At 40.6% G+C, this 21289-nt stretch overlaps 1 protein-coding gene across 5 annotated transcripts in view; it reads right to left on the reverse strand.

Moving 5' to 3' along the window:
* luzp2 (leucine zipper protein 2) overlaps positions 1-18700 on the reverse strand; it is a 535247-nt gene extending 516547 nt beyond the window's left edge. Inside the window, exons 1-3 of one of the 5 annotated variants that reach the window (XM_062981232.1) lie at positions 17890-18693; positions 11964-12584; positions 1058-9819 (exon numbers count right to left, since the gene is read on the reverse strand). In XM_062981232.1, coding sequence (XP_062837302.1) covers positions 5624-7735 — 2112 coding nt within the window. In that variant the 5' untranslated portion in view covers positions 7736-9819; positions 11964-12584; positions 17890-18693 and the 3' untranslated portion in view covers positions 1058-5623. Of the gene's footprint in view, positions 1-1057; positions 12585-17889 lie in introns of those variants that run through there. The other 4 variants (XM_062981192.1, XM_062981375.1, XM_062981352.1 and 1 more) reach the window with 4 other exon arrangements.
* Between the last annotated feature and the right edge of the window lie 2589 nt (positions 18701-21289).

Below are 21289 nucleotides of genomic sequence, written 5' to 3' on the forward strand. Positions count from 1 at the left end.
GTCCTGATCAGGGTTGGCTTGACGTGCCTTCCTCTTGACACATTTTTCCCTTTCACCCTTCATTCGTGCTCCAGAGACATAGTACTCATAGGTGAAAAAAGTGGGGTACTGACAACTAGGAGTGGAGGTAGTCAATTATCCTCCCCGCCCCCCAAATAGAGGCAATTACCCCGATACTAGTCAGCCATGCGCCTGGGGCATTTTTCAACAGCCTCCTCATTCTGACTTCTCCAAAGTGCAACATCTAGGACAGGTGTCTACAATGTACTTCACATTCTGTGGAACCAATTTTAGTCTAGGATATATTGGGATTTGCTGCAGTCCATTCAAGGGCTTAACTCAGACCTTCCAGCAACTTTTTTTTACTGTGCTGTAGACCCTTCAAACTGCACTGCAGCGCACATTGAATGTGTGCATTTTGTGGCAGGCAGGTTCAAATTGGCTTGCACCTGCATGAAATGATCACTGTAGATGGAGGCTTATTGTAGATTTTTTCCCCAGCTGTAGTTATATGCCCAGAAAAGTGTGCAAACACTTGAAAGTGGGATGTTAATATGTACACTACTGTTAAATTGTATCAAATGGGAAATCATATACATATCTCAATTAGCATATAAAAGAAGACATTTTGTATACATAAACAATGCATGAGGGGAAAACCATTTCAGACAGCAGTGGCAGGAAGTAAGAATCCCAAATTGTCTCACGCTTGGATGTAATCAGAATTACATTTCAAAGCAGTTTATTTGCAGTGCAATTTGTGTGGTGCCTTTTAATAACAACAATTTCACTTTTGACAACAATCAGAGTTGTAGCTATTCTTGAGGTATAATCATAATTTTGAAATAGAATGAACTTCCCCATCTTATCTAAAGAATATCCCTTTAGTATGCTGGCATATTGGTTAGCATATAGCTTCTTTCATAGAAATGTTACCACTTTTTCAACATTTAGACATACTTTTAATTCCCTTGTTAGGCATGTTTACATATCTCAAGCTCTTCCAAAATTCAACAAGACATTTGGCTGGTTTTGCCTCTGCACATGACAAATGACATTTTCCTCCTATTATATGTGACAGACTTTCCCTCTATTTTTCAACAGGAGTCATTACTAAGAAGCTGCAAAAGGGATGATTAAAGACTGTAATGGATGAGGCAATAATAATTCCAATGATGGCTGTCCACACCATGAATTCACATGCTGCTGACTCAGAACAGAAGGAACTTCAATATCATTGTAACTGGCTGATTGATTACCCATTTCATTGGTAGTATGTCAGAAAAAGAATAAAGCAATATAGGACAACCTGCTCTTCCGTGATATTTGCATCTGTGTATACTGAAATGTGCAAGAACTGTATATCAGGCTGGTTTGTAAGGAGGAAAATGCCAAATTCCTTAAAGTTTCATTTGATTTTAGGACCTTGAGGGTTATGAAATATAGTAAGATTTGAGATATAAGAAATACAATTCTCCTTTTATGCTATATAAGTCTGGTTCACTCCTTAGAAACGCAAGCTATCCCCAAGCGAACTAACTAAGACACATAAACACATAAATCTGAAAGATCTGAATCTGTAAAATGTTCTATGTGATTAAAATAAAACAGAGAAACATGGACCTTTCTGCTTATTGAACCTGAATAGAACTTCCATTCAGACTTTGCAGAGAGTGAAGAAACAAGGTGTGCACTGGGATATCAGAAGAGATGGTTTGCACTGAAGTCCACAACAGGTTATGCTGGCCTGGTTTAGAGTAAAGCTCAAAACTGTTCAAAACTGTTGATATGGGAGCCAGCCAGAATTGGCTAGTTGGGTAAATTTAACATGTATAACATTTAACATTTTGAAGGCAACAACAACAAGGGGCTTACACATATTAAGTGATCTTCCTGTTTCATAGTTTTTTTCCTCACTGCTTGATGGGTGCTGACACACTGTGTCATGAATGAAGGTAAAGACAAGGGTGCACATTCTTCACTTCACATTTTGATTGCTTGTAGGAATTCACTCCCCAGATTGAACCAAGTGCACAGTGAGAAATACTTTCCTGAATAAGCTGGAGGACAGAATGGATCAAGATTCTCTTATTATAACCCTCTTCAAGAGTATAAGAGGTCTGCCAAATCAAAACAAGATCCATATAGGCCAGAATTCCATTTAAACTATTTGTATCCAAGCCTTAAATAATCACAATAAAAAAGGAACTCGGTCATCCACCCTTGCTGTTTTCCCATAAAATTAACAACTGGCATTCAGTGCACAATGCTTCTGGCCTGGAAATTGTGTCTTACCAAACACAAGTAACTTTATCTAAGTTACAGCCATTAGCTAAATTTATCCTTGTGACCAGCTCCTGTGCTAACAGCTTCACACTTTCAAATTATTATGCAATAATTAGATTCAACACTTTGAATAGCAAGTTGTTATTTGCGTTGTTATGCCACCCCCAACCCCCCAGTTTTGTGACACCATTTAAGAAGATGACAGAAGATCCTCTGTTTCAAATTATAGATGAATAACACCATGCCTGAACATACATTTAAAAATTAACCAATAATTTATACAATGCAAAATTAAACTACTTGAAACAAAGAGATCTAAATCAAAATTCTTAATATTTTGTGACATAAAACATAAGTCGTCAAAGCAGTTATGAAGTCTTAAATCTTAGTCCATCTCTGATGTAGAAATATTGATTTTTTGGGACATTACAATCAATGAAAGCTATATGTAGGAGAGATGTGGCCCATTATATTTATCAGGAATCCACTCCTATGATTGCTGACAAGGAGTGCTATACTGGGGAAATGATCAGGTATATCAACCAGTTCATTACAGTAGCTAACAAGGAAACATTTTTTTTCCTCAGAAAGGTCTAAGTACCTTTTCATTATCATTCCATCAACTCACACTCATAGTCCGCAATGCATTTATTTCTCAACTTAATATCTATATTGATGACTGATGAATTGGGGTCTGGAAACACTCCAAAATGCAAAGAATGCTTATTCAGATAACTAGCTTCAAATACTTTTAATTCTGTGTTTTGTTGGTTTTTTTTTTCAAATTTCTGAGCTACCCATTACTTATATGCAGTTTTCTGGGAAATAAAAGATGAAGCAATTTCAAATCACAAGAAAACAAGAAAAACCTAGAAAACCACGTCAACTAAAGATGACATCAAGAAAACCAAAGTGCTTTATCAGCAGGCAGCAACCAATCGCTTTGCAATTCCAGAAATAAAGCTTAGTGGTTTAACACTAGAACAGATAACAAAATCTTAGCAGATAGCAAAACAGATTTAAAGGTTAAAGCTAACCTTACAAAATGTGGCATAAACACTGAGAACTGGGAATCCCTGGCCCTTGAGCACTCTAACTGGAGGTCAGCTGTTACCTACGGTGCTGTGGATTCAGAAGAGGCACAGATAGAGGCAAAAGGGAGAAATGTGCCAAAAGGAAGGCACGTCAAGCAGCCCTTGTCATGACCACCTTCAATATGGAAATCTATATCCTCATTGTGAAAGATAATGTGTGTCAGGACCCAGGCTGCAGAGCACCAATAACCAAGCGCAGAGACCAGAATCTATCTAATATCTTTATTAAAGGAATATATAAAGTCAATAAAAACAAGTGAAGAATATAGTTCAGAAGCAGACCATTCTGATGAGGTCAAATATAGTCCAGGAATAAATTGTCCAATATAAGATATTAAGTCTAAAGTTATAATCCAATAACCGAAACACACACTTTGCCAAGCAATAGTGTGGGGAGAAGACAAGGTCCTTTAGTCCATTGAAACTTGACAACTAGGCTGGAAAACAAACTTGATACTTGGCTAGAACAAGACTTGAAACGAGGCAACAAGAAGCAAAAACAAGGTCCGTGGCAAACGCGAAACAAGGCAGGCTTGAACTTGATCCGGGAAACAAGGAACTGGAGTCCACACACGATCTCACTCCTCGAGCTGACGAATTGACTCCGCAAGGTTCCCCTTGCGGCAAAACACCTATATAGGATCTTGTTTTCCCGCCAAGGAACACTTTCCCTGGAGAACAAGAAGTGAAACCCAAACTGTGTCCAGATGCATGACTCCTTAGAATTTCCCAAGGGAAGCAGGCTTAATCAGCTAATTGTCTGGCAGCGATTCTGAGAGACCGGCGATTAGCCTCCCTCGCCCCTCTATCTCTATTATAATTGTCCTTTTGGGAAAACGGGGGAGAATTCTGCCCAAGGCTTGTTTGGCTGGATTCTTGAGGACAAACATCAACATCCTGCAGGTGAGGAGACTGAGGAGGCTCCGGCTCTGGCTGAACCGGCAAAAATCCCATGTTTTCCTCTTCGTCTGTCACAATAGTACTAGGAACAGGACTACAAGGCCCATGAGTCATCACACTATCCCCGCCCCCAAGGCCCCCCTCAAACATGGCCGCTCTCCTCGAGTTGCAGTGCCGCGGCTTGGCGGGGTAGGTTTGATGAAAGCGATGAACTAAGTCGGGGGCATGGATCGTGGAAGCGTCTTCCCAAGACCGTTCTTCGGGCCCAAAACCCACCCAGTCAATGAGATACTGAAGGCGACGGCGATGAAAGCGAGAATCCAAAATGTCCTGAACCTCGAATTCCTCCTCCCCGTCCACCAAAACAGGGGCGGGGGCCGGCTGGTCCACATCGGGGCGTACCCCATCCGCCGGAAGGAGCAGGGAACGATGAAACACCGGATGAATGCGCATGGAGCGCGGGAGTTGTAGTTTGAAAGTCATGGGGTTAAGTTGCGCCACCACTGGGTAGGGACCAATGAAACGGGCATCTAACTTCCGGCAAGGACAGTGGGAGGGCAAAAAGCGAGTGGACAATAGAACCCGATCTCCTACCTTGATCTCGGGGCCCGGCTGACGATGGCCGTCAGCGTGGCGTTTATAGTCCTCCTTGGCTTGATCCAGTTGTTGGTGCAAGAGTTGTTGCACCGCTGTAAGTTCTTGCAACCAGTCCTCCGCTGCAGGGACTTCTGAAGATTCAATGACAGAAGGGAAGAAACGTGGATGGAAGCCGTAGTTTGCAAAGAACGGGGTTTCTTTAGTTGAAGCCTGGAAACCATTGTTGTAAGCAAATTCTGATAGAGGTAACAGGGAAGCCCAATTGTCCTGCTGGTAGTTTACATAACAGCGAAGGTATTGTTCCAAAGTGGCATTGGTGCGCTCAGTTTGCCCATCCGTTTGGGGATGATGAGCTGAAGATAAACGAGAGTCTATGCCCAATGTAGTGCCTTCCAGAAGCGAGAGGTGAATTGAGATCCACGGTCCGTGACTAAACTCTTGGGCAATCCATGTAGTCGGAAAACATGCTGAAGGAATAAATCTGCAGTCTCTTTGGCCGTGGGGAGACCATCGCAGGGAATGAAATGGGCCAACTTGGTAAAAAGGTCCACCACCACTAGGATCGTGGTGAATCCAAGGGAAGGTGGTAGGTTGGTGATAAAATCCGTGGAAATTATCTCCCATGGGCGAGATGGAGTAGGAAGGGGATGCAGTAGCCCTGTCGGCTTCTCCCTTCTCGTCTTGGAACGCTGACATACCGGGCAGGTATTGACATATTTCTCCACATCCTTGCGGATCTTGGGCCATCAGAAATCCCGTAGGATCAAGTGCATGGTTTTAAAAAGTCCAAAATGCCCTGCTGGCTTGCAGTCATGACATAGATGAAGTGCCTTTTCTCTACCTGGACCTGGAGGGATGTAAACATGATTCCTGTAGCACAGTAGCCCATCCTTAAGTGAGAAAGGGAAACGTAGTCCTTGGTGAATCTGTTCTTGAGCCCAGGCATCTGCCTGCTGACTGGCTCTAATTTCTTGAGCGCAAAGGGGTTCTGGGTTAGAAGGAGTTGGTTCAATTGAAGTGGATTTGGTGTTTCCCACTGTGAGCGTGGCAAAGTTTTCGGGCTGCAGCAATCGAGATTCGAAGGTCTCTTTGCGTCCTGCAGCATACTCTGGTTTCCGTGATAGAGCATCTGCCTGCTTGGTCTGAGCCGGGGTTACATAATGGATCTGGAAGTCAAAACGTTCAAAGAATAAAGCCCAGCGCTGTTGCCTTTGATTTAGCTTTCGTGCGGTCCTTAGGTGTTCTAAATTTCGATGATCAGTATGAACCTCAATGGGAAATTTGGCCCCTTCTAACCAATGTCTCCAATTTTCAAAGGCTGCCTTTATGGCCAAAAGTTCTTTCTCCCAAATAGTGTAATTTCTCTCTGGGGCTGTTAGTTGACGGGAGTAATAGGCACAAGGGTGAAGATGTTCTCCCACTGGTTGCATGAGTATAGCCCCAATTGCCACATCAGAGGCGTCAGCCTGCACAACAAAAGGGGTTTTAGGATCAGGGTGCTGTAAAATTGGCTGGGTCGTGAATAACTTCTTTAGTTGCTGGAACCCTTTCTCTGCTTGCTCCGTCCAGCGGAAAGGTTGTTTCCCACGGATGCAGCTGGTGATTGGGTCAGACCAGCGGGCGAAGTCTGGGATGAATTTGCGGTAGTAGTTCGCGAACCCCAAGAAGCGTTGCAGTTCCTTCTTGTTGGTTGGCGCCCGCCATTCCAATACTGCTGAAACCTTTGCTGGGTCCATGGAGAGCCCTTGTGGCGAGACACGGTATCCCAGGAAATCTACCTCTTGTAGATCAAAGGTGCATTTCTCTAACTTGGCATATAGTCCATGATCTCGCAATCGTTGTAGCACCATTCTGACGTGTTGCTCATGTTCCGATTGTGATCTAGAAAACACCAAAAAATCGTCCAAATATATGATCAAGAACCGGTCTAGATAATCCTGGAAGATATCGTTGACAAAATGCTGGAACGTTGCGGGAGCTCCGGATAAACCGTAATTCATTACTAGGGACTCAAATAATCCGAATTTGGTCTGGAAAGCGGTTTTCCATTCGTCCCCTTCTCTGATGCGAACTAGATTGTAAGCCCCCCGTAGATCCAGCTTGGTGTAAACCTTGGCCCCTCGGAGTCGGTCTAATAGGTCTGAGATCAAAGGCAAGGGGTAACGGTTCCATTTCGTGATATTGTTCAATGCTCTATAGTCCACAACCAAGCGTAGGTCCCCTGACTTCTTTTTCACAAACATCACTGGGGAAGCAGCTGGGGATTGAGAGGGTCTTATGAACCCCTTGCGAAGGTTTGACTCTATAAACTCCCTGAGAGCTTCTTGCTCTGGTTCAGTCAGGGAGTAGAGGTGTTCTCGCGGAATCGGGGCCCCCTCCACCAAGTCAATGGCACAGTCATGGGGTCTATGTGGGGGTAGTTTCTCGGCTTCCTTTTCATTGAAGACATCCCAAAAGTCCGAATATTTCTTGGGCAAGGTGATGATGGGCTCGGTGTCTGTGGCATGACAGACCTTGGCTACTAGACAATGGTTTTGGCAATATCTTGAGGCAAACTGTAGTTCTCTGTTGGACCAGGAGATGTTTGGGTCGTGAAGTGTCAGCCATGGAATCCCCAATATCACAGGGAAGTGGGGCACCTCGGTAACGAAGAAGGAAATTTCTTCCATGTGTTCTTTTATCCACATTCTGGTGGGTTCAGTCCATTGGCTTACTGGACCCGTCTTTAGTGGACGGCCATCTATGGCCTGCACCACCCGGGCATTCTTGAAATCATGATATTGTAATCCTAGAGAGTCGGCATACTCTCTATCGATGAAGTTGTTTGTCGCCCCTGAGTCTATCATGGCATGGATCATGACGGGTCCTTTTTACGCTGACCACAGCGTGACCACTAGGAGAAATAGGACCCCGGTTTGCGGCTCTTGAGTGGGGTTTTTGACCGGGTTGGCGAGCCTCTCTACGCCCAGTCGCTGGCTTCCCCCGCCAGCCTTGCTCCAGTCGCCTCGGCCGTCTCCGTCTCCGCGGAGGACGCCGCCGCCAAGCGAGCGGCGGGCTTTCTTTTGGCTGGACATTCTCTGGCGAAGTGGCCCCCGTTCCCGCAGTACCAACAGAGGTTTAAACGTTGGCGGCGCGCCTTCTCGGCAACATCTAGTGTGGGGCGCACATTGCCCAACTGCATCGGCTCCTCCTCGCTTCCCCTGGGGTTTGGGGCTGGTGGTGGGGGTCTTCACACTGGACGTGGCTGAATACTGGCGGAAGCAGGGGGTGTCACTCCGGCTCTTCCACTCTGGCCTCGGAGCCACTGTTTTTTGTTGGCAAGCAGGACTTCGGCTCGTAGACAATGATTGATAAGTCTCTCTAAGGAATCTGGAGGATCCACCTTAGAGATTTCTTCCTGCATCTCGATGTTAAGACCCTCACGAAACTGTCCTCTGAGGGCTATATCGTTCCAGCCGGTGTTTTGAGCCAACACCCGGAACTCGGCTATGTACTGGGACAACTGTCTGTCCCCTTGGAAGAGACGCCGGAGTTTATGGCCGGCCGCCTCCTCGTTGTCCTCGATCCCCCACGTCGCTCTAAGGTGATTCAGGAAGTTGTGCACGGAACTCAGGTGCATGGAAGCCGCATCAAACAGCGCCGTCGCCCAATTGGCCGCAGGCCCTTCTAGGAGGCTGTAAATCCACGCCACCTTGATTTCTTCTTGGGGAAACTCGGCTTGGCGGGCTTCTATGTACGCCTGGCATTGGCGACGGAAAACATGAACCTTGGAGGCTTCTCCAGAAAACTTGGTTGGAAGCGTTAGGCCAGGGAGCCGGACACCGCGTTCCTTTAAGCCCCGTATTTCTCCCTCCTGCGTTCGGAGGGTATCTCGGATCCTGTCGAATTCTTCCTTGGAAATGGTATAGCTGAGTGGTTGGGCTTCCGCCCCGGTTCCTGTAGACATTCTGGCCTAGGTGAATTGGTGCTTAGGGTGGCGGAGTCAAACTGTCAGGACCCAGGCTGCAGAGCACCAATAACCAAGCGCAGAGACCAGAATCTATCTAATATCCTTATTAAAGGAATATATAAAGTCAATAAAAACAAGTGAAGAATATAGTTCAGAAGCAGACCATTCTGATGAGGTCAAATATAGTCCAGGAATAAATTGTCCAATATAAGATATTAAGTCCAAAGTTATAATCCAATAACCGAAACACACACTTTGCCAAGCAATAGTGTGGGGAGAAGACAAGGTCCTTTAGTCCATTGAAACTTGACAACTAGGCTGGAAAACAAACTTGATACTTGGCTAGAACAAGACTTGAAACGAGGCAACAAGAAGCAAAAACAAGGTCCGTGGCAAACGCGAAACAAGGCAGGCTTGAACTTGATCCGGGAAACAAGGAACTGGAGTCCACACACGATCTCACTCCTCGAGTTGACGAATTGACTCCGCAAGGTTCCCCTTGCGGCAAAACACCTATATAGGATCTTGTTTTCCCGCCAAGGAACACTTTCCCTGGAGAACAAGAAGTGAAACCCAAACTGTGTCCAGATGCATGACTCCTTAGAATTTCCCAAGGGAAGCAGGCTTAATCAGCTAATTGTCTGGCAGCGATTCTGAGAGACCGGCGATTAGCCTCCCTCGCCCCTCTATCTCTATTATAATTGTCCTTTTGGGAAAACGGGGGAGAATTCTGCCCAAGGCTTGTTTGGCTGGATTCTTGAGGACAAACATCAACATCCTGCAGGTGAGGAGACTGAGGAGGCTCCGGCTCTGGCTGAACCGGCAAAAATCCCATGTTTTCCTCTTCGTCTGTCACAATAGTACTAGGAACAGGACTACAAGGCCCATGAGTCATCACAATGTGAATCTAGAATAGATCTCCACAGTCACTTACAGACCCACTGCCAAGACTCTGCCCTTGGAAGACAATCATACTCGGTCATGAGCGATTCCCTATAACACAAAACCCATCATTATAAAACAAAAAAGAATGCTTAAAAATATTATTGCAAACAGAAAATCAATCCTATATTCCAGAAACAAGATCTTAAAAAAGAAAAAGTATGGTATCTTAAAGATTAACAAAGTTTATTGTAGAGTTATATAGCTGAGAAGTCTAAATGCCTCTCCCTTAACTGCCAAGCCCAGGATTCTATAAAATGCTATCATGACAGTTAAAATGGAAAATAGCACTATAATTGTGTAGTGTTTCTGAGGCTATCTTCTGTGCTTCTTCATCATGTACACATTTGTCCACATTCATGGAAAACAAGCTAGACAAACAAGTAAGCTCATGAGACATAAATGATGTTCAGATAATTTTAACAAATAGGATAGTTTAGATAAGGTTAAGGTTTTCCCCTGATGTTAAGTCCAGTCATGACTGACTCTGGGGGTTGGTACTCATCTCCATTTCTAAGCCAAAGAGCCGGCGTTGTCCATAGACACCTCCAAGGTCATGTGGCTGGCATGACTACATGGAGCGCCATTACCATCCCGCCGGAGCAGTACCTATTGATCTACTCACATTTGCATGTTTTCAAACTGCTAGGTTGGCAGAAGCTGGGGCTAACAGCAGGCGATCATTCCACTCCTGGGATTTGAACCTGGGACCTTTTGGTCTGCAAGTTCAGCAGCTCAGCGCTTTAACGCACTGTGCCACCAGGGGCCCCTCTATAGTTTAGATAGTACCTTCAAAAATAGTTTCTTCTGTTTTTCTTTGCAGCAGAAATTGTATTGCTTCACCCCAGCATTAACAGAAAGAATAATCAAGATACTCAGTGAAGTACATTTAAAACCAATAATTAAATGGCCAAATATTAGATAGAAGAATTATTAAAATGACATTTTATGTTGCTTTTAAAACAATATGTATTGATTAAGCAATACAAAAGATGCCTGAGGCACCAATTGGATTGTCTTGTTTTTGCTGCTTCTTTTTTTGCTAGGAGGCACTGATGTGGAAAGTTTGCTGTAAACACCTTAAGCTTTAGAAGAGTAGGCTATGAATGGTTTCTGAGAAATAAATAAAATTAAAATGAAAGCTAAAGTCATGCCTTTTTATAACACAACTCCATAATATTCTATCATTTTAGTCAAAGTTCACTAACATTATGTTTGTTTCTCTGAACTAAATTACAAAGTGCTTTATAATGCAATTTCATACTGATGTAGAATGGCTCCATTAAAAAAAACCCTGCCATAATCCCTTTCCCTGCCATTAAACTAATGTGAGATCTGAGTTGGGGGTTTTGAGAAAAAGAAAAAAGAAACAACCCTCTTATTTGGACACCCATTTAATAAGAAATATTATTACTAAACTGCATTTTCTTGGGCTTACACGCTTGAGAGTGAGTGCAGGATTTTATTGCAATTCAAACTGAAAACCATTTTAGAAAATGATATATTCTATTCCCTAGGGTAAAATGTTTTCCAGTATAATCAACAAAGGATTCTGTTAATAAAGAATAGTCCAGAGTACTGTTCTTGGAATGATTACCAAGGAGAAATCAGTTTCAATTCAACTGTATACATGTCTATTAAGATGTATTTCCTAAATGCCCTTAACAACACCATCCATGGGCAGGTACACATAGGACTGCAACCTTATTTTAAGGTTGATAGCCATGATCTAAAGAAAATACAATGAGATGCACACCTTGGTGTGCCTGCAGATATTTCTCTTACTGATGCTTTTACTGAAGAAAAACAGTTTACAAAGCAGTTTGATTTGTTGGGTGATATAACGGCATAACTTCAGAAAAGTTTCAATTCTCTATATAAGTTTTCATTATATTTCCATACTGTCTCTTCCCAGTGTGAATAAATTACAAAAATTGTTGAAACACTTTAAAACTGCCTGTGAACAAATTTCAAAAATAACATTTATTGAAATGTATCCATACTGAAAATGTGTCTCACACAGTGTGACCAGTCATCCCCTGAAGAAGTGGAAGTCATAACTGGCGACTCTGAGGAAAACTGGAAATATATTCAGGAGGAAGGGAAGCATAAGGGTCACATTTTATTTAACTTTCAATAAGCAAAATGTCCATAAATGCTACACATTACACAAAAATGCTTGGAAGCAGAGGTACCTGAAAAGGTGCTTTTTCTCCAGTGCTATTGCTATTGCAATTCAGCTTTTCTCCTTGACTAAAGCCATTCTTCCTATGACTTGAGTCCATATGGCTACCTAGTGTTGAAGAAGGTTCCTTCAAGAACAGAAGTCAGAAATCAGGAGTGGAGAACAGGTAGGCAAATTTTCTGTTCCTGGGATGCTGTGGGAGCTACACAGGCTGCTAAACATGTCTCCAAACAAAGAGGCAAAACAACAAAAGCAAGAGTGGCTAGAAGCCCACTTCAGGATTTAAAGTCAATGAACTTTTTGATATTTCAAAGATGAATAGTCACTTCGGGAGGATTCCTGAAGAAGTAATCCACCTTCTCTCTTAAAAAAAGAATAAGAAAATAAAATCTGTGGAATCTGAATATCTCAATCCAGCAAAAGAGATACTCCAACTGATTTGGCAGAAAAAGTTCTGATGTCCATTTTAACAGTTTTTTTTAAACGTCCGAGTTTCTCTCTCTTACTTTCACATTCTCCTTTCATCCTCTGCTTACTTCAATTGCTGCAGAGTTCAAAGTACAAAAGTAGTTTGCGCTTCATTAAATCAGCAGGGAATAGAGGAGAGGTGGGGCAACATTTTGCCCTTCTCCTAAATGTAGACAAAAACACTTATGTATTCTTTGTCACTGATAACTTTTGCCATCTTGAAGACACTTAAAGGTTGCTTAGCTACTCATGTTCTAGTTTTCATCTTTGAAATGTTAGAGTGTATGACAGTGATATGGAGCCATCTCTGGTGTTAATGGATCCATTAGGACCAAGCTGAATCTATTAATCATGTTTTTCAATCTTGTCTAACACATCTTTATTTATAATATATCTTTCTGTGAATGTTAAAATATATTGATTGAACCCTTATAGAGGCCAGATTTTAAAAGCATAAGTTTACTGACTGAATTTTTATTCATTTAGCTAGACTATTGCTAGAAATTGAATTATAATGTACAGTTTTTCAACTGTTCCAGGGAGACATTGAGTAGTTTTCCACGAGGTACATCTCAAATGCTCAAAATGTGTCAGGAAATATGATAACTAATTTGTTAGGAAACTCTTCTTGCCTATTATAGTTTTGGTCTTTTTTCATTTCTCTCTCTCTTCAAAGAAGCAACAAGCAGGGGAAACAATGACAGCAAACAAGATGGGAACAGGGATGACATGGGTAACAATACTGAATTCACAAAGTAGTTAGTTATGGTCCAAATTTAAAATATGCATCAACAGTCCAAGATTGATACTATTATATACACAGTGTTGTTGTGCATTCATGTAATGCTCCCTAAGGGAGGAAGATGGAGAATGCAGTAACTGCTGAAAGCTTTGAAGTCAGTGTGACAAAGAATCAATTCGAAGTTTTAATCTGAATTTTCAAAGGAACTAGATAAAGTATCTCAAAATAGGCTCAACATCTTTGATAGCTTCTTGACAATTTGGACTAAAACTAGAGCACATTCATCACACTAATATAATGGAAGTTATCAGGTTCCAGTGGAAGAAAGCAACTCTCCATTCCTTCCACTCTCTTGCAGTTTCCTATATGTGCTGAGAAGATGCTCTGGAGATTTGACAGACTCTCCAAAACATTGTATGCCTAGTGCAGCAAGAAAGTGGTATTGGCAAAGTTTGACTTTCCCCTTTTCTCCAGCAGGAGGCTCTGTTGGATGTCAGTCTGTTCCATAAATGAGGAAAGACCTCCATGTTCATAAACCACAGTCTACAGCTAACCATTGATGATTTAGAAGTAACAATAACTTTTTGACAGGTTCTAACATGCAAAAATTTAAAGCAAATAGAAGTAAGCCAATGTGCAAATGACTCCTTGGGTCATATTTCCATGGTACAGGTGTGGATTTCACAGCAAAAAGTAATAAAAAGCTAGATAACTTCTGACTAGTGAGAAAACAAATATCAAGTATTATTATCTCTAATGTTCAGAAAAAATAACCCTTTGCTTATGTACATCAATATGATATTGAATATATACAGCAATACTGAATTAGGTTCAGTTATCTGTTACATAAATAATATTCCTTTTATTAATGAAAATTCATTGCAATGAAGTGCACAGAGTGTACTGTTAGTGGCTGCAACTGTAGATGTTGTACCAAGGTTAAAGAACGGCAGGCAGGTGGTCCAAGGGGCAGATCCTGGCCTACCAAAGGGTCTTGAGGTGGGTTGGTGAAATGCAAGTATCAGGTTTACATGCAACCAAACTTTTGCAAATTTCCTTCAATGAAATTTGTGTAGGTGATTTGGGGCCTCAAAGTTGTCTCCAGTGTATTACAAACACCAACCAATATTTATCTCTGCCTTCACAACTGTCAAACCCCTAAAACAGTCAGTCAGCAAAAGCAGCCCCAAATAGCACCAATCCTATGTAAAATCATACTATGTATTTTTTGGCATTAATATTGAAATCTGAAATATATACAGAAAGTTTTTGCTACAAATTCCACCCATAATGAGAGGAGTCCCTGCCAAAGTTGATGTGGAAGACAGCTAATCTCTGCATTCAAATAAGCCCCACAAAAGAAGTAACTGCACTCTGTGTGGATGGAGAGGAAGTTGTGGTTGATGGCAAATCCCCATCCTATAAACTGTCATGAGCAAAAAGGCATGAGAGTAACTCTTCATGGAAGAAAATATACATGCCTGTGTAATAAGCACACAATTGATAAAACAGCAGCTAAGCAGATCTAACTTCACATCACGATATAACCACCAGCAGTTTCAAATCATTGAAATTCAGAACTTGTTCAAAATAAAGATTATTCTCAACCTTAATCCTTATGTAGTATGTAAAACAGATTCCTTCACACACAAAAATGAAGATGTCACAGCTAAAGAATAAAAATCAGCACAACAAAACTCACAGCATTTCCCCCCATCAAACAAACTTCTGGTTCTGGACTGAATAACTATGGTAAATGAAGGTTGTTTTGTATACATGTCAAGTTCACTCGAAAGAACATCTAAAGAATCTCACATCATTCATGGTTATAGCTGTGCCTGAACTAAGCAGTTGTACGCAGTAGGGTAATGGATCCCCAACTGTACTTGCAAACCTTCCCATCTTGAGCAATTGCCTAAATATTAACCACATATTAGTAAAGAAGAGGTTTAGATTCTGTAAACTAAATGGCTTGGCCTTTTTCTAGAAGAAATGATGGAAGAAATATCATTGCTCAGATAAGAATCTAACAAAAGGCTATTCACTACTCTTTCACAATGATTTCAGGAGGCAAGTCTATGGCCATGAAAACCAACTGAGACAATACACATAGTTATATAGAACTAGTCAATCTGTTAATCTATCTAAGCACAGACTTCGAATAGCTTCCAACTATAATCCCCTAAAATGCGCAGATTGCTGTCACTGGACCATGTCAATATTGATATTGTGGTAATATATTTACAAACCAAAGCAAACACTTTAAATACCATATATTTTCTAAAAAAATAGCACTCAAAATAAAATAACATACATAAAGTCTGTTTCAATAGCTTAATTTTATTTTCTCTTTTCTTTGCCAAATATATTTTTGGATGTATCCTCATTTAGTACGATCACTTCCAATTGGTTCCCAAATACCAGTATAATATATCTACCATCCCATTCTGCAGTTCAGTAATTATGGCTTTCTCATCTGTCAGTATCCATTCACTTGTTCTAGAACGTTTATTGGTAATCTATACAACATATACAACTCACTGAAGGTATGCAGTCCATGTGACTTCTAGGGCAAGTTTAAGTCCCAAGTGAAAGTTTCACCTTAATTAAAATAAACACAAGTTCCAGTAGAAACTCAATTATAAGGAAAGCCTAATTCATTCATGTACAGCACTATTTTAGGCAACAGTAGGATAAGATCAAATTAGCATTTTCCATTTAATGTACACAAACTGAATTTTTGTCGGAAAGTTTCTTTAACTGGGGTAGGTTGATGCTGGGACATCAATACCCTCCTGCAGTTTTAGCATATATTGTTTCAAAACCAGTGGAAAAAATAGACTGTTCAAAACAAATAATACATTTCTAATATATACATTTCATAGAAAAGAATGTTTCCACATTTTTAAACAATACCTTTATACTGTTTATTAAATGAGATCCCAGACTACAATTGATCTTCTGGTTAATTTTCTTTCTGGAAATCTATTCAATTACGGGGTGTAATAATGTTTTGAAAAAATATATGGAAATGCAAATGATCTTTCACTTTCTGTTCTTTATAAACAGGAGATAAGTTGGCAACCAACAACTCAGCCATAAAAGCACTTCTGTCAAAAGCCCATTTAAGATGCAAACTTGTATCTCTTGGCAATTTTCTTTGCCATCCCTATCCTGCTCTCTCCTCTGTCAATTGGCAAAGCACATAACATTTCAAGCTAGAGCCAAATGAGCAATATGAAATGATAGAGAGTTTTGTATTGACAGACCCTTTCCAAGATCTACTTACTAAATCAAAACAGATTTTCAGATAATTGGGAAATCACAATACATGGTTCCAAAAGGAATTGCCTGGTCTATCAAAGAACATGAACATCAGAATGATTCACTGCTGATGGAACAGGATGGAACTAAAAATTACAACTTCTTTAAAAGCAAGAGACAGCTGAGTAAGAAGAGCTGGCAACTCTCCCCACCAAGCTCGCTGCAGTCCTTCTACTTTGTTCTATACTTCTTTAACCCCTCCTTTTCCATTGCACCTATGGTCATCAAGCATTTTAGTTTATATTGATTACTCCTGAAAGTCCAATCATTTAGTGACTAATCTTGTTTCACTTACTGTCCCCTCAAATCTCAGAATGGGAACAGTTTTTCCAAATTCACTGACAGGGAAGTATTGTAAGTAAACAAACATAAAAGATTGTGAGCATTTCTCTGGAGGCCCACACAGTTAGAGGTACATTGCTTTATTACATTCACAGGAGACTTAGACATTTTCAGGGTACTTAATATCCCTCAGAGCTGGAAGTTGTCACTTTCTTGTTTATAAGCATCAGGAAATTGTAAAAGATGTACTGACAGCAGAAGACAGCAGAAAAGGTCTTCACTCAAACAGCTCCTGCTTTGCACACAATATTAACTTTCCATCTGTAGCTACACAGTGTGGTTCTGGGACAGAGAGAGAGAGTTCTTTAGATTTAGTTTTCTGCACCTGCTAGTGGCTGAACATGCTTCACCCTTTTCAAAAATATATATTGTACCAATATCAAAAACGGTGACATTCAACATATAGAACCCAAACCATGTCTGTCATTAATCCACACTGTACGAAATACCTACATTTTTGCAACTTTGAAACATTTTTTCTGACATCCCAATGTCATTCTGTTATTCACAGATGCTCACATAAAGGGAAACACTGAACATAGTTATTTTTCAGTTGCAAAACTCCTACAGCAATTGGCTTTGACATGGTGCTTTGTTTTGTTTTACCTCAAATTAAATAATAGCAAACAACAAAGTATGTTTTATGCTCATATCTTTTGCTTCCTTATAGTCCACTGAAACCAATGAAACAATATTACTGCTGAACTGGGCATTGACTGGACATCGGGAAATGTTTTGCTTAATCATAAAAAGCTTTGGGTCATTGCAGAGCTAAGAGTTTTCTTGTGATAGGCTAAGAAGATGAATGGCTTCGACTAACTAGCAAATGACCCAGAATCAAAGTCTCTTATGCATGTGAGAAAGGCAAAAGAGAGGGAGAGAATGAGATTAAAAGAAAGAGGCAGAGACACAGAGAGAATACACAGCCTGGAATTTGCTCAGGAAAAAGATGCTTTCTGAACTTACAGGCATGGGAAAAGCTGGAATGAAAACCATGATTTAAAAAGCCACCTTAACTGCTTCTCAAACACAATGCCAAGTCAGAGAGATCTGTACTCACCTGGTGCTGCTGAGAACCAGAACAGGGAAAAGGGACAGCAAGTAACGAGGCAAGATGAATTTCATATTGTTAGCGTCTGTTGTGTTCTGTGAAGCTGGTAATCGCTCTCTTTATTCCTCTCTCTTTCTGTGTGTCTCTGTCTGTCTCGCTTCTTATTCTCCGGCTACTGATGCTCAATGTCCTCCCTCTGCAAATAACCTGTTCTCGTGTGTGACGGTCTGTAGATCTGGAAAAAAAGCAGACAGACCAACACACTGACTAATGAAGGCAGCTTAGAGTGGGGTTTGAGCTTCAGGAGTGATGTCACAGGCAATGGAGCTGCTGCTGCAAGCCTACTGCCTGATAGTGTGCGATTATTCAACACAGCGACTCTATTGATGTCCTCAAGGATTTGTTATTACTAGCAGTTTAAGTGGCAACTGGGGAGGGAACGGAGCACAGTGGATGCTACTTAGCTCAGGGTAGGAGTGCACTTCAGGTTTGTCTCCAACATTAAATCACAGAAAAGCCATACACCCCACACCCAAAAATGTATCTCTATAATTAAAGTTGCATTGCTCCACAAGATTTGCATGTAGATCAGAGGTCAAACTTCTTTAAATTAACAGACAACTTTCAAATTAACCTCCTGCACTGTGCATAGGAAAGCTGTACTCTGCTTAGGAAGAGTGGAAAGTTATGGTACCAATTAGAAGCGCATACCTTGGCAGCATGGGAGTTGGCACTGATATGGAACTTGGCATACTCAAAGAAATACTGAAATCTTTGTGCCACCTCTAAAAAGACCTAGCATGCAGAAAGAACCCATCAGAGGCATATTAAAAGGGAGATTCAAACAATAGTTTTTGTGCCTTATGATCTCTATAGGTGTGTGTTCTTAAAACCCAGTGGTTTACATAAATTACTCACTTTTTAATTAGCCATTGATATTTTTCTTTCCTTACAAAGGTTAAATTCAGATGATGACTCTTATTGTCTTTTATTGGCAAACAGCTTCTGACAGAAGTGAACGTCCTGAGTGTCCTTCACATCCAGGAGATATAAATAAAACTGCTTCTTGGTCAATAATAGATTCTATTTTTTTAAAAAAAATTTTAACAGAAATGCAGAATTTAATGTAATTTTATGAAATGAGAACATACTGTTCTGGAAAGTGAAGATGGTTACACATGTCATAAGAAAGAAGAGTCTAGTTGCTTGAATACATAATTACTCATGCAGTGAAGGCATCAGAAAGATTTAATATGGCTTGATATATTACAGAGTGGCAATAAACTGCAGACAAAATCTTCCAGCTTTCAACTCACATTTCTTTTAGACCTTCAAAATATTAGGTGAGGAAATATTTCCATACCATGAACTATAGATGTGTTAACTAGGGTGAACTGAATTTAAATGACAAAGTATTCATGCATTATAATTGTGCATAAGGGAGGCACAACTGAATGGAAAGATTTGTCCAATACATTGAAGTAGAAAATTGAATCACTGGTCCCCTTATTAGTAACCAAGAGATTTACATGCCATTCATAGTTGATGGTGTACTGTATATATTTTATTATTGAAGTATTACTCCACTTCTGTTAAAGTCTGGATGGGCCCACAGTGGTACTCAAGGCCCTTCCACATAGCTGTATAAAATCCACATTGAACCGCATTATATGACAGTGTGCACTCAAATATTCCAGTTCAAAGCAGATATTGTGGATTATCTGCCTGGATATTCTGGGTTATATGGCTGTGTGGAAGGACTCTTTGATTCACAATACCAGGTGGATATGTGATCTCAAACAAATGCTTTTTATCTAGTGACACTGCTAATTTTTGTTACCACTATAGTGGTTCCTACTTGCACCCATAACTTCCCAATTGTTACTATTGGTATTGTTTTCTCTGAAGTACAACAATTCTAAATTTATTGAACATCCAGGCACAATTCAGGCACAATATGGTTTCATATACTTACTAAAGATAATTAAAGCACACAATATAGAGGGTAGATCTACGCTGGCATGATGAACACTAGACTGGCCCTGGGAGCTCTAGTAAATAAAATAATTTCCCAAAGTATTGAAATGATACATTTAGGGCTGGTCCAAGTCATTTTGGAACCTGGTCTTGATTTGACCCCCTGTTGGGTGAGAAGGGCGAGATATAAATGTTTTAATAAATAAATAAATAAATAAATAAAGGCTGCACATGGAGCAAATGTCTAACGTACATCATCATTTTCCTATTTTAATAAAATGCAGTAACAGCAAAGTGAAGAGTCAACAGCTTTCTACCTATTCATGACACTCAAATTTGCCTGAGGTAGAAGCCTTAGTCTACCTGGTGGAGAAACCAGTTCATCATTCGATCTTTTCAGCAATATCAAACCTTATCTGATTCACCATAATGATAAACTGTGTGGTATTCACTGAGAATATATGTAAATGTTTGAGATGAAAGACTGGCTTTGAGGAAAGCCATTGTTCTGTAATTACAGTCATAGAATGACAGCAGTTTCGTTTTTAACATTTAATTGTTAATTTTTTTAATGTGTTAAAATCAGCTATATTATCATGGTAATCTCATAAAATAGTGCTTACCCTGATTTTAAAACATTTTTATTTTTGAAAAAGACTGCAACCTTTTTTGAGGCATATTTTTATGATTTTTGGTGTCTTCTTCAAAATGTTCTTTAAATGCTTACTACATGTAGCTGAATCTACCCCTTCCACTCACTTTTCGATCTTAGATTCAGAGAATCATAGAGTTGGAAGAGACTGTAAGAGCCATCCAGTCCAACCCTCTTTCATCTAGGAACATACACTCAAAGCAGCCCTGACAGATGGCCATCCAGCCATCTCCTTCTGCAGCAGTGGTTCTCACCCTGTGAGTCCCCAGATGCTTTGTCTTTCAACTCCCAGAAATCCTAACAGCTGATCAACTGAATAGGATTTCTGGGAGTTGTAGGCGAAAACACCTGGGGACCCACAGGTTAAGAACAACTGTTCTACAGTCTCTTAACCTTCTTCCTCTCCTTTGATAGCCTTCTCCTTCTCTTTTGCTCATGAACTTGTGTGACTGAATCTTTCTCCAGATTGGATTCACTGTTCCAACCCTTGGGATCTTCTTTTTTTTACCTTCAAGATCCCTCCCTGGATTTGGGACACAGTGTAGAGGTATGTGAAATGGCAGGCATCTGTTTCAGCTTCATTTCAAATTTTGGATCCCCCCTTTCATTTTGGGAAGATTTGGAGGGTTTGTAATTCATAATCCAGAGTTTTGTTATTGTTTCTGTATTATTCGGTTCATTGGTGCCAATTGAGAAACTTGCAAAACCCTTTTTTCTGACATTTTTATGGATATCAGGATGAAACTTGCCACACTTGTGACAGAATATGAATAGTGCATC

Source organism: Anolis carolinensis, chromosome 1 (assembly GCF_035594765.1).
Source record: "Anolis carolinensis isolate JA03-04 chromosome 1, rAnoCar3.1.pri, whole genome shotgun sequence".
Taxonomy (NCBI): domain Eukaryota; kingdom Metazoa; phylum Chordata; class Lepidosauria; order Squamata; family Dactyloidae; genus Anolis; species Anolis carolinensis.